The 15,361-nt window shown below is 40.8% G+C and overlaps 1 protein-coding gene across 8 annotated transcripts in view; it reads left to right on the top strand.

Moving 5' to 3' along the window:
* The window catches only part of TASOR2 (transcription activation suppressor family member 2), a 65,334-nt gene that overhangs the window by 38,645 nt on the left and 11,328 nt on the right, over positions 1-15,361 (top strand). For 7 of the 8 annotated variants that reach the window (XM_070472258.1, XM_020877870.2, XM_070472257.1 and 4 more), the window contains 8 exons: positions 222-322; positions 1,197-1,300; positions 2,192-2,264; positions 2,353-2,418; positions 3,902-4,621; positions 8,464-8,706; positions 12,094-12,952; positions 14,826-15,255. In XM_070472258.1, coding sequence (XP_070328359.1) covers positions 222-322; positions 1,197-1,300; positions 2,192-2,264; positions 2,353-2,418; positions 3,902-4,621; positions 8,464-8,706; positions 12,094-12,952; positions 14,826-15,255 — 2,596 coding nt within the window. The remainder of the gene's footprint in view (positions 1-221; positions 323-1,196; positions 1,301-2,191; positions 2,265-2,352; positions 2,419-3,901; positions 4,622-8,463; positions 8,707-12,093; positions 12,953-14,825; positions 15,256-15,361) is intronic. The other variant, XM_020877904.2, reaches the window with a different exon arrangement.

The following is a 15,361-nucleotide window of genomic DNA, read 5'->3' as shown; positions in this document are numbered from 1 at the left end:
AGGCAGATTTTTTATTGTCTGAGCCACTAGGGAAGCCAATTTATAAGCTCATATACCCAAAAATCTCTAGTATTTATGAATATATGCATTATTTGACTTAGAGTTTATAGATTTAAGAATTTTTATGATTTTAATAGTTTTGTTTTCATTTATATTAGAAAATCAAAAGTTATGAAGTTCTAGTTTCAATGTTTATTACATGATATTGTTTTGTTTTTTAGACCACATGAACTAGATTTTAAGTATGTAATGAAAGTGTCATCTTTGAAAGAGAGACTACCAGAAGCTGCTTTTAAAAAACAGAATTACATGGAGCACAAAGGTCTGTTCAGATGTTATGGTACACTGCGTGTCCTGAGCTTTGTTCCGGTTGTTTTCCACTCTCTCTTTCATACACACACATACTTTCTCTCCCTCCTTACTTCTGTTTTTCCCTTAAGTGATTCTTAAAAGGGTCTTTTGTGAAAGGGATAGAGTAACCATGTGATTCAGTTCCTGGGAGGCCAGCTCAAAGTGATGAATAGTAGTTTTCATTTAATATGGCAGAGACTAGCTTTAATATAGAATACTGAGGAAATTAAGCAGAGATACACTTACAAACAGTTGGAAACTCATAATCATTACTTTGAAGGAGAACAGAGGTTTTATGGTTGTTTTTATTTATTTACCACTGACTCCGGAACAACACAGGTTTGAATCACTTAAGTCCACTTATAAGCAGTTTTTTTTCAGTAGTACATATTAAAGTACCACCCAATCCCTGGGTGTGGAATCATGATTACCCAGGGTAATCATATATTGGAAATAACTGACTGTGCAGAGGGCTGAGGGAGAGGCATTCAAGGGTCACCTGTACTTTTAAATGAAGAAATAAAGCAGCAAACATGAGAAGGAAAGTTCTTAGTCATTTAGATTAATTCATGGCAACATTGATGTTTTTATTTATATATATTTATTTGTCTTGTTAACTTTATATTTGTGTAGTATAAATAAAAGCATTGTTTTTAAATACTGTATATAGTAACTTTTTATTAAGGGGTTTTATAACCAAGAACATTGAATGATCCATGTTTTTTGAATAGTATTCCTATTTCTTCTTTTAAAATATAAAATGAATAAATCAGTTGTTAAAAAAAAATAAGCATCATAGTATTTTAAAATAAAAAATGTTCTGTGTTTCTGATTTTTTTCCACAGTCTGTTTTCAAGACCTGTGCTTCAATATGTATGAGGTGGAGCTCTCAAACAAACAGGGGGAGAAAGTAGATAAACTAATAGAATACATTAAAAGGGAACAGTTGGTAAGAGTCATCCATTTAACATATAATTATTATTTTCCCTGAAATTGAGAACTTGATACACAGAGACTGGGAGAAACATATGGAGGTGCACCATAGTGATGGTTCCTGTGGGTGGTGTTCTAATAAAGAATTAGAAGTCTTTTTTTCATACTTGAGTTGTTAGTGAATGATTTATTAATTTATCAGATTTGTAGGCTTATGACCTGTCAATTTTTGAAATACAGTATTTTATCACTTCATGAAGTGGTATATTTTATTCTGTTTTTTTTAACTCAGTGATTATTATATGAACATTGGATTTTGTTATGTGTATATAGGCTTTTGAAATGGTGAATAATGGGAAAGAAGAGCTGCATTTTCTGTCTGCATTTCTTATTACCAGGGACCTAATGATGTTATTGCCTGTTATTACCCATCTTCTAGTATGCTGTGGAAAGGATTCCTTTAATGGATGATATCTTCCAGTTTTTCTAGTTGCAGGATTCTGTGATATGTTTTGTGTTAACATGAGCTTATTGATGTTAATCATAGGTCTGGTTGACCTTGAATTTGTAGTGGCTAACGGGAAATAGAGCAGCTGCTTGCACAGCAAATGTCAAAGGTGACAAGGAAAAAAGTTTCTGATTGATTTGTTACATAGTTGAACACAATCCGAAAACTAACCCTTGATGTCCCAGTTATTTATTATATGTTGCCCTAACAAGGCAAAGATTATTTGAGCAGTAAGGGACTTGAAATTTCTGATACTGGGGGCAAAATTGTTCTGCTTCCCATAAATACTAACATTTCAAGAATCTTTTTCCTTAACTTTTCATAAAGTTAAAAATCTCTGAAGAATGTGGTAGGAGGAGAAGGGAACTGAATCTTCTTTCTTGCTTTTTTATGTTTAAGGCAATAATCAAATGCTTAGAAGATCGAGAATTTTTCATTTTACTTATATCATCAGCCTTAATGTCCGAAACAGGTAAGGACTTTTTTGAAAAATATTTTCCAATATGTTTACTTTTATCAAATCAGCAACCTGATTTTCTTCTGATTCTCGTTCTGTGTAGGTTTTGGAGAGGAGCAGACAGGTCTGCATGGATTACATTTATTCCACTCACCTCCATCAGCAACAGGTAAGGGCACAGGCAGTCCACGACAGCTGTGGGCCACGTTTCAGTCCTCATCTTAAACCTCAAGCAGCACATGACTCTGGCAACTGTTTTCTTCTCTGAAATAACTTTCCCCCTTTACTCTCCCTGGTCAATCCTTCATCTCTACAGGCTTATCCTTGCAAGTCTACTCCCCGCTCAGGTATCCACCTGCCTATTGACATCTCTTTCCATTTAGGTGTCTCAGATGTTACTCACATTCAGCATGTCCAAAACTGGATTCAGTTGTTCTTGAAGAGCAATAGCCAGGAAGTAGTTTTATCATAGTCTCCCTGTTAGTAGGACTTAAGGTCTTCACAGAAGCACTTGCCTTTCTCTGGACTGCTTGTCTCCTTCCCCAGGACCAGGAATTGTCTATTAGGGGCAAAAAGTATTGCTCATGCAGGATATAAATAGATATACAGTAGATCGGTGATATTAGAATTTCAGAGGGCAGTTAGGAAACAAAGTCCAGAAAGGCTCTGGTAAGGGGAGATAATAAGTAAAACTGGAGAATAAGCACAGTCTAGCCTGTCATGCAGAGCTGTCAGGTGTCAGCCTGATTATCACTTTAATGAGTCCATCACCACTCTTCCTTCATTGAGGAATACAGACTAGTCAGTCTAGTTACATAATATTAACTTGAGGGTTACTTAGGGGTTTACTTTGAGTTCAGTTGGTTCCATCACAAGGAAAAAAATTTTTTTACTTCTTTAATTTTGTATCTACTGGTATGATGGATGTTCACTGGACTTACTGAGGTAACTGTTTAAATGATGTAGGTAAGTCAGATCATTATGCTGTAAATTCTGAAGTACACAGTACTGTATTTCAATTATATCTCATGCTGGGAGGGATTGGAGGCAGGAGGAGAAGGGGACGACAGAGGATGAGATGGCTGGATGGCATCACTGACTCGATGGACATGAGTTTGAGTAAACTCAAGGAGTTGGTGATGGACAGGGAGGCCTGGCATGCTGCGATTCATGGGGTCACAAAGAGTCGGACACGATTGAGCTACTGAACTGAACTGAACTGAAAGCTAGAAGAAGAAAGAAAGTCAAAATGCGAACCAAAGGACATTTGCACCTTTGACTACCTTGTTAAGAGAGTTTGAAGTAGGTCATATAAGGTACAGATAAGAACAGAAAAGCAATTCTGCCAAATCTTAAGAGCTGGTGCTATTTTTCAGAGCTGGAGTCAGGCCTGCCTTCTTCATTCTCATCTTATCATCCCTCCTGAATGACTCTGTTTTGATTCTGTGTGTATGTATTTTCATATATATGAAGATAATATATATTCATTAAGTGCATTCATAAACCTTCTATTAATTGCTGTTTAAATTACCATTTGAAACACTGCATCATATTTAACCATCCTATAATTTTGTAATGTAAAGCATTTTTTCTGCATGATTTTTGAAAAAAAAAAGAACTTCAGGTTTTTAATACATGCATATATATTTTAGGTCTGACAGACTTGAAAGTTGAAGATGACATCTCATTGAAGGTCGTGCCTGTTTTGCCTGCCCTCAATTGTGCCCTGCTAGAAGCAAAGAAATCACTTTCTGGAAAAGGAATCTCTCTAAACACATTAGTAAAGCATAATTTCCAAGACTTGTCCAAGGTGAACAAAAGCTCTCCACTAACTGCTGCTTCCCAGGATGGATTTAAAGAAACTGGCTTCTCTGGCCAAGTGTCCAGTGCTTTTGACTTGACTCCTCCAGCTGAAAAGTTCCCTTTACAGTCTTTAACTCAGCTGAAGTCTTACTTTTCAGATGCGAGCGGGTACATTTTGGGAGTGTCTACTGTGTTAAGTCTATTGGCAGAGCGTCCTCAGTCTCCTTGTATTTCAGATGGGATTTGCAATACAGGCTTTTCTTTAGTGATGACTCCACATCCTGAATTTCACGACTCAGAGGCAGAAGGAAGAAAAGATACAGAAACTGGAAATAACTCTGAAGATGTGTCTCAAGCAAGACAGGGAGCTCTGGTCCCGCTGAGCCTAGCACCAAATCTGAGAGTGCAGCCCAAGAGAAAGGCGAGCACTCTGCCCATGGTACAGAGTAAAAGGGTGAACTTGTACCGACCCTTCCCCAAAAGGACTCCTGCTGGAGGAAACAAGGGTCCCGCCTCTACCACGACTCTCAAGCTAGTCAAAGGACAGTTTCCTCAGAGGAGAAAAAGAGGTAAGCACATCATGTGGGTTTTCAAACGTTGTGTCTCCATCCTGTCCCTGTGTGACCGTCCTGGACCACAGCTTGGCGACATCTGTGAGGAGTTTTCTCCCGGTGGCTTGTATGCACACTAGAGCTGGGGAGCAGTGATCTAGCTGACAGGTGAAAGTCAACAGGACAAGAGCTTGCCCACCAGAAGCTCCTATTCACTTGTAAAACTGCTCCAGTTGCCACTTAGTTATTTACTTACCTTTCTAAGAAATAAGGTTTTTCAGTTTCTGAACTGCCCTGGGACAGATTGGACAGGATCTCCTAATATCAGGCACACTAAGAGCAACTGGTAGAAAGTTTTGAATGATGGCCTGAGCACATCTAAAGAGGGTCCACCCGGGCCTCCACAACCAGAGTACCCTGGGGCAGAGTTCTAATCCTTGGTGTATTCTAAAGGTGGTCACCTGGACCTGCTATCTCATACGGACCTACTGAAACACTGTCCAGTGGTCTGGAGAAGTATGTAAAGAAACAGTTCATAAGTGGTTTTATTGTCCCTGAAAACTGAGTAGGAGCCCGCATCCAGAGCCATTTAGCATTAGTGAAGTGCGCTTGAGCCAGCAGAGCACAGCAGACAGCACAACTCTGGCTTAGAGCCCCCTCGGATATGTGTAGTGTATTTGTTTAAAACTAGGGTACTTGAAGGAAATCAGTCCTTAATATTTATTGGAAGGGCTGATGCTGAAGCTGAAACTCCAATACTTTGGCCACCTGATGTATAGAACTGACTCATTAGAAAAGACCCTGATGCTGGGAAAGATTGAAGGCAAGAGGAGAAGGGGATGACAGAGGATGAGATGGTTGGATGGCATCACCGACTCAATGAACATGAGTTTGAGTAAGCTCCGGGAGTTGGTGATAGATAGGGAGTCCTGGCATGCTGCAGTCCATGGGGGTTGCAGAGAGTCAGACATGACTGAACTGAACTGAACTGAGGGAACTTACGCTCCATGTTCCCTTCAAGAAGGGCGAGCAGGCTGTGGCCAGGGCCCCTCAGGCATTTCCCCATCGTCTCTGTACTTGACCGCAGGCAAAGCGGGAAGGTGCTTATGAGCGTGTGTCTTAGCTGGCCCTGTCTGTCATGTTGTAAATTTAATACTTTTGATGCCTAAAGAAGAAATACTGGAGATGTGTGGATCCCCCAGGATCCTAGATAATTAAGATTTTACCCTTTGGTTTAACAAATAGTTATTTCTGACCAATTATAGTTTGAGAAATGGTGTGTGTGTTTAGGAAGGTGGTGGAAAGAAGGGAAGCATGAAGCAGCCACACACACGCTGTTTCCGCACACATTCCAGGCCAGCCGTATTGGCTTTCTTCTCTATATGAATATACTTAAAGGTATTAAATATAGTATCTATAATTCAACATATATGTTGTCACTATTTCTCAAAATGTTTTAAATTTCATCCACTGTAAGAAATATGTTTTACGTTTTAGTCCAGTATATGCAAATGCATACATACTGAAACAGAAATTTCAGAAAACATTTACCCTAACTTTGTGCAGTATAATCTGATATATTCTGTTTCATTTAATAAAGAATTCTGGTTGCAGCCCAGTAGATTAATTTGACAGTCCACCCATGGGTTATCGTGCGCAGTTTGAGAGACGTGCTGTTGAATGATGCAGATAAGCAGGGTAGTCCCTGTAGGGTTGTGTTTCCCCTTTTCCTACCAGGACCTGGTTCATGAGAGGTGTTCACTTCCTACCCGTGCAGATCTAACACGCCCCCTCATCTTGATCATCTCATCTTATTTCCTTTCTCTTCTCAATTTAATATTAACCATTTTCCACTTTTATGCAGGAGACCTGGGTTCAATCCCTGGGTTGGGAAGATCCCCTGGAGAAAAAAAAGGCTACCCACTCCAGTATTCTGGCCTGGAGAATTCCATGGACTATATAGTCCATGGGGTCACAAAGAGTGGGACATGACTGAGTGACTTTCAGTCTCACTATCATTTTCCTGCTTGATTTATAGTTTGCCTTTTTTATGGCAACATTTTTTAAAATTGTAACTGATGTAGAATCAGAAGTCTTATTCTGGAAACAAAAATATGCTACTCTGTTGCCTTTATTAGTTTAGTAGGAAAGAAAATAATTAAACCCAGGGAAATGTTCAACATTGAGAGCCTGAAAGCTTTTTAAAAAACCACTTATTCCTCTAATTTTCAGAAACATGAAGTTGGCCTCTTTTTTACATTTCACTAATAACCATCACATTCTTATACTGTTTAGTATCATTTTTCTGTTCGCAATTAGAAACAGTATTTTCTATATGATGTGATTTTAAAATATATACACACATTCACAGGTATGATAAATTTATATACACAGTATGGAAAACAGTTTTCACAGGAAACAGTGTGAAAAACAGTTTTCACAGGGAACATTTATTAACATTTTTTTTAAACTCTTAAAGCACTGAAACACTTGCTATGTTTGATAGAAGCAGATCATTAATAGTTTTTTTCTCATCTCCTTCCACCTTTAGCTCTTTCCTTAAGAAGTAAAGCTGAGCATTTTGTAAGTTCAGTTCGGTTCAGTTGCTCAGTCGTGTCCGACTCTTTGCAACCCCATGGGCTACAGAACGCCAGCCTTCCTGTCCATCACCAACTCCCGGAGCTTGTTCAAACTCATGTCCATTGAGTCAGTGATGCCATCCAACTGTCTCATCCTCTGTCATCCCCTTCTCCCGCTTTCAGTCTTTCCCAGCATCAGAGTCTTTTCCAGTGAGTCAATTCTTCACATCAGGTGGCCAAAGTATTGGAGCTTCAGCTTCATTTCTTCCAATGAATATTCAGGGATGATTTCCTTTAGGATGGACTAGTTGGATCTCTGTGCAGTCCAAGGGATTCTCAAGTCTTCTCCAGCACCACAGTTCAAAAGCATCAATTCTTCGGCACTCAGCTTTCTTTATAGTCCAGTTCTCACATCCATACATGAATACTGGAAAAACCATAGCTTTTCTTCCAAGGAGCAAATGTTTTTTAATTTCATGACTGCAGTCACCATCTGCAGTGATTTGGGAGCCCAAAAAAATAAAGTCTGTCACTGTTTCCATTGTTTCCCCATTTATTTGCCATGAAGTGATGGGACCGGATGCCATGATCTTAGTTTTCTGAATGTTGAGTTTTAAGCCAACTTTTTCACTCTCCTCTTTCACTTTCATCAAGAGGCTCTTTAGTTTTTCTTTGCTTTCTGCTATAAGGGTAGTAGGCTGATAGGGAATTAAATCAGATGAGGACTTTGTTCATTGTACCTTCCTCCATCTTCTCTTAAGAGGTGATTTTTCAGGCAGGTGTTAAGGCTTTGGTATTAATATTTAGGTGTAGTAAAGAAAAACATGTAAGGTCTTTGTGAATCTGCAGTCTCATCTCTGCAGTGTGCTTACGGTTTCAACCATGTCACTTCATGGGAGCTTTGTTGCTTTTTTGTAAATTGAGTTATTTGTCCCAGTGCTGTGAACTAGAATATTCAGCCTTACCTGTCACATCAGTCAGCAAAGATTATGGAATTTTTACAAAAACTGTTGTTTTATTTTTATAAAGTTATTACTCTGATATTTTCTTCTAATCTGGATATAGACCAAACTTAACAAGTTCATATTTTTATACTTACGTGAGAGCTTTTTAACTCTTGCTTTGTTAAAAAAAAATTGTTAATGAATTATCCCAAATTTTATATTTTATTCCCCATTACTAAAGTTATCCCCAATACAACATAAGAAATCAAAGGAGAAAGCTATGCTGATAAATATGTGAGCCCCCACCTCTTAAAAAACGGTGTCTTTTCTGCATAAGGTGCTGAAGTGCTGACTGCACAGTTTGTGCAGATAACCAAACTGGATAGGAAAGCTCAAGAAGCTCCTAGTTCTAAAGATGTTCCAGTGGCAACGAATGCTAAAACGGCAAGGAGACGAGAGACCTCTCCAGACACCCCTGTTCCAACGGCTAAGCCACCCACGAAGAAATCTCCACAAAAACAGAGAGTAAATATAGTAAAAGGCAATCAGAATCCAAGACTCAGAAAACAGCCACAACCTGGTAAGAAACATACTTCCTATATATCTCAACACCACAATACAGACTAACCGAGATTGCAAGATAGTATATTGACCAGTATGAGGTCAGCTGACGTCTGTCAGGTTCTTGCTGTCTTCTGTAGTTCAGACTCTGACAGGACGAGTAACTTGGTTTCCTGTCGTGAATCAATTAGGAAGGTGTGAAGATTCATGCCTTTACTAAGTAAAACCTACTTTTCAGTTTACCAGACTACCAGAGTTAAAGTATAAATGGTCTTTTAAGTGACTAAATTCACAAGCAGGTAGCATATGGCAGTACTTTTCTGGACCATAATCAGTTATAAAAAGAAGTTATAAGTCTGTCCAGAGGGAACTGTAAAGAGGTGGTTCAAAGCAGTCAAGAATCCAGAATGCTGTATTTGGTCTTAAAAGGCATTAAGTTTATTTACTTCTGCATTTGTGGAAGAGGATAATGGAATCTCCTTATGTGAGCGTGTGTGTTCCACCTACTGGTAGCTCCTCATCACTGGAAAGTTCTCAAGTCATCATGGCCTTGGCTTTTGACCTCGCTGCAGCCACTCTCATGCCCACGCTCTCTGAGTGCAGTGGAGCCCCCACCACATGGCAAGATCTGTGCCATTTACAGGGTCTTCAGTCTTGAGTCCTGTTGTGCTATGTGGTGCTGTTTCTTGTTTAGAAAAACCTTCATTTCCTCGTACCTTTGTAATCCTATCAGTTTTCTGTCTAATCTAATGATTCTGCTTTCTCTCTTATCTATCTTTAGATTTTTAAAAAATCTTAGGTGGAATTCAGGGAAAGAAACTTTTGTTGATGTGATGGTGTTACTGATGAACTTGGTTTTTTCTTTCCTCTTTTTTTTTTTTTTTTAAGTTTTCTAGTGCACCTCACTGCAGCAAAACCTGTGATCCCACATTGGAGGCACGGAGTCTTAACCACTAGACCTGTAGGGAAGTCCCTTTCCTTAGTTTGTTTAAAGTTGTTTATGACTGAAGATGTCCTGAAATATCATCACTGTACAGCCTATAGAGAGTCATACCAAAGGCTGACTCTGCTTGTCACCCCAGGCGATCACAAGGTAGTCTCCCCAAGGCTCCATGTCTCTCCCCTGCCGTTTCCCCATGCCAGGCTCCCACACTCCACACCTGGGGTCACTGCTGTGCATCGCCTGTGCTCAGCTCAGTCACATGGAGGCGTTTCCTGGGGCTCTGATCTGCACTCATCTCTCCTTTCTTTCAGTTCCTTTTGGGCTTTCGAGAACATACTGTTCCAGTCATCTAGTGTGTCTTGGTCCTGTCTTTCCAATTAGTTTGTAGACAGGATGAGCACAGACACATACATAATGCCATGTCATTAGAATTCTTTGTGCTGAACTGGCCTCCAGATACTCGCAGGCTAGTCCATTAGTGGAAGGAGGTATATGATGGCATTGGCAGCAAATGCAAAGTTTTCACAATGTGCATTCAGGAAAAGACTGATTTGTATTGCAAATGTGTATACATACTGAAGCCATATTCCAAGTTAAAATTGTAAGATTACCACCTTTTAAATAATGTCTTAATTTTTCTTTTATATCTTAATCTGCTTCATTTCTTTTACTTGAAATATTAGAAAAAATAAATAAAGAATTTTTTTTAAAAAGTAACACTGAAAGAAAAAAAAAGAGAAATTAGAGTTTAAGAAGGCTTAGTCATTTTGTTACTGAAACTAATGGTTTTCTGTCCTTTTTAAAGTTTTCAATATAGTTTTTATTTATTGAAATCTCTATTTTTATAATTTATTTGGCATCTTCTTATCTATATTTCTTAAAAGAGATAATCAGTATTGTATTTTTAATGAATTGAAAATGTCTAACAAGTCACTTAAGTGATTTACCTGAAATGCTGCTGCTGCTAAGTCGCTTCAGTCGTATCCGACTCTGTGCGATCCCATAGACGGCAGCCCACCAGACTACCCCATCCCTGAGATTCTCCAGGCAAGAACACTGGAGTGGGTTGCCGTTTCCTGCTCCAGTGAATGAAAGGGCAAAGGGAAAGTGAAGTCGCTCAGTCGCGTCTGACTCTTAGCGACCCCATGGAATGCAGCCTACCAGACTCCTCTGTCCATGGGATTTTTCCAGGCAAGAGTACTAAAGTGAGTCACCAGTGCCTTCTCCGTTACCTGAAATGACACATACTTATTAAAATGGACTCTTTCGCTTGATTCTATACAGAATGGCACTCGGTGTAAAAGCCATGGTATTAAAGGGTAGAATGAACTGTCAGTAGACATATCGATCCTAAAATGGATTTCATGTTTCCAGTACACCCAGGGGGCTCATGAGACAACTCTCTGGGTCACTTTTTCCTACCTCACTCCCTTGGAGCTTTATATGTTAAATACAAACTGGGCAGTGCTTGATTAATTCCACCCTACTCACCATACTCACACTCTCATCTTTCTGTTTAATGACCTCATAAGCCAGAGTTTCCTCTGTAAACGTATTGTCACTGGCCTTTGAAGACAGGTTGGTAATTCATGTCAGACCTGCTACTACTAATTATAAATAGGGGGGCACAGTTGGCTTTTCTGTCCATCCAGCCACCTGCTACAGGGACTCACTGCCTATTTCTGTTGTGAGCTTTGTCCTTTGTGATAACCACTTTTAAGAAGGCAAGTAAACCACCTGAGTGTGTGTTTTCTGACCAGAGGCACATGGGGAGATTTGACTATCTGCTGAAAGAATTATCAGTAGATAAGGAGGTTTGCTTTTTTGCAGAGCAGAGAAGAAATGTTTTCAATGTTAAAACTGAAGTTTTAAAACTTGAAGTTAATTGGCAATTCAGAATATTCTTAAAACAGTTCTCATGTTTTATTCTTATCATAACATTATAATTAAACATCAGTATGGTTAAAATCATCTCTATTTTGAACTTAGGTGATTTCTGTAATGACTTGTGAAATGATTTCTAAGGAAGTACGTTAACATTCTATAATATACACTTTAAACTTAGAAACTCTTAGATTCTCACTAGACTGTAAGCCGTCTGAAGGCAGAAGTCTTGTTTTCTTTTTTGGGGTTTTTTTTTTTGTCTTTGTATATTTCTCTAGCTGAGCAGTATGCCTTGTGTGTAGATCAGTACATGCAGTTTCAAAGGGTGATTTCTTTTTAAATTAATATGCATACTCCTTAGGACTTGTTCCTCTGGAAAACACATTATAAAGCCTCAGGGAACTGGACAAGACCTCAGTCTGATAATAAAAAACTTAATACAAACCTTGCAACATACTAAGAAGTTTTTCTTGAATATGTTCCCTTAACTGTTCACTTTCATTGAGCTATAGTAATACAACAAAGAATTAGTTCTATGGAAATCAAATGTTATTTGTCTTTTTTTCTCTTACACTGAAGCCAGAGGAGAAACTGCTTTACAGCTTCAATCAGAAATTTCCAGTGGTCAAGATGTTATTAGCATAAATACAGCCCAACCAGAACATGTCACAGTGGCCCCAAAAGCCCCGACTGAAACCTCCGTTGTCGGCTGTGACTCCCAGGCCCTAAACATGCTGGCTGACCTGGCTCTGAGTGCTGCTACCTCCAGCACGCCATCCCCCGAGCCCAGAAACCTCCCCTGCTCCCTGGAGCTGCCGCAAAACAGTGTTCCACTTTCTAAAGAACAGCTTTTGCGTGGGACATCAGACCACGAATACCACAGAGGAGTTAAAAGTCAGAAAGGTGGGCCGTTAGCCAGGCCCTCCTCTGACCAGAGTAATCTGTCGTCAGACCCCATGGTCAGCCCAGAGGAGGAGAGCCTGGGTCCTGGCAGTTGGACCCCTGCAGAAGCCCAGCCAGCACTTCCCAAGGAGACCCACGAGAGTTCCAATGCAAGTCAGACCTCTTTTGTGGCTGCGGAGCATTCCTACGCCCTGCTCCTTGCAGAACATTCAAAGAGGGGGGGCCCAGGCTTGGCCTTTGCCAAGAGCAGCACCAAAGGCTCTGACATGGGGACCCCTGTGGGGAAGGTTACACCCCTCCTGCGCCCAAAGATGACGTCCCCGCTACAGAAGCTCTCCATGGCCCTGGCCTTCAGGCACAGGAGCAGGTTGCTGCCCACTGGCCCGCAGGACTTCTGCTGCTCCTCACACACGGTGTTCTGCTGTGATGGCTCCTTTAAGGTCACGTTCACATGCGAAGCAGATTACTCTTTCAGCTTAGACAGCAAGTACACCAACAACCCGCTGGAGAAGACTGTGGTCAGAGCGCTGCATGGGTGAGTAGGGGCGACACTGGGTAGATACCTCGATGCAGGGAGAAGGGATGCTGTGCTCAGTCTGAGGAAGGAGAAAGAAGGGTGTAAAATCCAGTAAATGGGGAGTAATACTGAGAGTGGATCACTGAGATGCTCCTTCATGAGTCTTTCTGGTCCTTGAATTGTAATATGTAAATAAGATCTTGGTGGAAAATAGTGAGGTAAGGGAGTAATGCTTTGCAGACTGAATCACAGAAGAAACATTTAAAGAATTACTTGGGGACTTCCATGGTGGTCCAGTAGCTGAGACTCCTCCTTCCCCAAACAGGATTAGGATTAGGTTCAATCCCTAGTCAGAGAACTAGATCCCATGTGCTTCAACTAAGACCCAGTGCAGCCAAATCAGTAAATAAATAATTTAAAAAACAAAAACAAAACTTGTAGCTTGTCAGGTTGGTCACATTGCTGTGAGTGAGCACATTTACATGGGGTTGTTCTAGAAATCTCCCTTAGGGACCAAGGCAGAATAGCGGATAGCTAAGAGCACTGGCTTTGGAGCGTGGACCAGCCTCCGTGTGGAGTCAAGGCTCCCCCAGCTCTCAGAACAGCACTTCTGGCCCTTCCTGATACTCAAACTGGGAGCTCACTGAACTGTGGGTTCTGACTCTGGGGTAGGGCCTAAAGAGTCTACATTTCTCATCAGTGTCCAGATGACACCTGGGAAGGGTGACAGTCTGTGGGCAATGCTTTTAACAAGTTCAGTAATAGCCATGTGATGAGGGTTTGCACGGTGACAGGCTGGTACTGAACAGTGACTACCGCTGTTAGCAGTGAGCATTGGCCTGTGACCTCAGCTCCTGGCAGGGGGACAATGCTTGTGCGGGGCCCTGAATTCCATCGGACTGCTCTCCTCGCTCCAGGACCAGTTCACACCTAAGAGCCTGCACTTGCTCAGGAGGGTCACTTCCTTTCCCTGAACCCTGCTTCACTGAAGCCCCGCTCTGTAACCCCTCTGACTCATTGCACTCGCTCTGCTGTTCTTTGGCCTGGCACATGGCCAGAAGTGTGTTCTGTCTCCCTTCTGGTTTCCGGAGAGTCTTCAAAGCTGGGATCTGAAAATAGTGCAGTTCTGCTGAACTGCCTGATTACTTTAATCTTCAGACTTCCCAACTGTTAGACATGTAGAATTAGAAAAGAAACGAGTTGGCCAGACTTTCTGGAAGCCAGGAGATAAGTATTTGGGAAGTCACTGAAGCCATTATTCACATAAGGTGTCTGTTTTGTCCCAGGAGAGCTCGCATTGAATCTGGGGAGAGCCCCAGGCTCAGAGCGGGAAGGCCTGTGTCTTTCTTTTTTATTTTTTAGAGTTAATATTTTTTTTCATTTATTTTTATTAGTTGGAGGCTAATTACTTTACAATATTGTAGTGGTTTTTGTCATCATTGACATGAATCAGCCATGGATTTACATGTGTTCCCCGTCCTGAGAGAATAGCATTGAAACAAGTATACTATCAAGGGTGAAACAGATCACCAGCCCAGGTTAGATGCATGAGACAAGTGCTCAGGGCTGGTGCACTGGGAAGACCCAGAGGCCTGTGTTCTGATCATGGTTCTTCCACTCACAGAGTTTGTGTTTTGAAAGAAGTCACTTAAAACTCTGATTTCCAGCTCCTTGCTCTGTCTCTGTAAAAAGAAGGGATGAGATGCATTGTAATTATTTGTTAAATCAACTTCGTTTTTGTCTTATTTTTATTTCATGCTCATGTAATTTTTAAAAGAAAACTGAACATAAAAACTAAGGTTAATAATGAAGGCATTTGCTTTATGATATGACAGTTATCTAGAAGAGTCATCTTCAATGATTTTCATTTGCTCCTTCTTTAAACCCTCAGGCCCTGGAATACTGATTTACCGGATAACGTGGAAGAGGTGAAGCTTCTGCTGCATATGTGGGTGGCTCTGTTCTACAGCAGACAGAACAAAGTTGTGCGGTCATCCCGGAAAGTCGTAGAACACAGCAACCCAGCAAAATACGTGTCCATAAATAGCACACTAGAGTCATTTGAGTTTGGTGAAATCGAGGAGCCCTCCAGGGTAGAGAGGTGCTCCGTAGATCCTCTGCTGGAGGCCAGCGAGGCTCCCAGAGGCTGTGCAGCTGAGGTGTCCTGCCCTGGCTCCAACCCCGTGCGTCCTTTCACAAAGCCGCCTCCCGTGAGAGGCCTGGAGCTCTGGGTGCAGAATGAACAGAAAGAAATGTTTGCAACAGTGGGTCACCAGGAAAGCCCAGAAAGCCAGAATTTCATCTGTTCTTATAATAACGAGGTCAGTAAAGCTGAATACTAAAAATGCTGTATAACTTTTGAAGAAATTTTTTTGTACATAAAATCACTTTCAAAACAAGGTATTGATTTCTTTTAGGAAAGTGGAT

The sequence above is a fragment of the Odocoileus virginianus genome, chromosome 9 (genome assembly GCF_023699985.2).
Source record: "Odocoileus virginianus isolate 20LAN1187 ecotype Illinois chromosome 9, Ovbor_1.2, whole genome shotgun sequence".
Lineage (NCBI taxonomy): Eukaryota > Metazoa > Chordata > Mammalia > Artiodactyla > Cervidae > Odocoileus > Odocoileus virginianus.
Note: the sequence above shows the minus strand (reverse complement) of the source record. Positions and strands in the feature narration are given on the sequence as shown.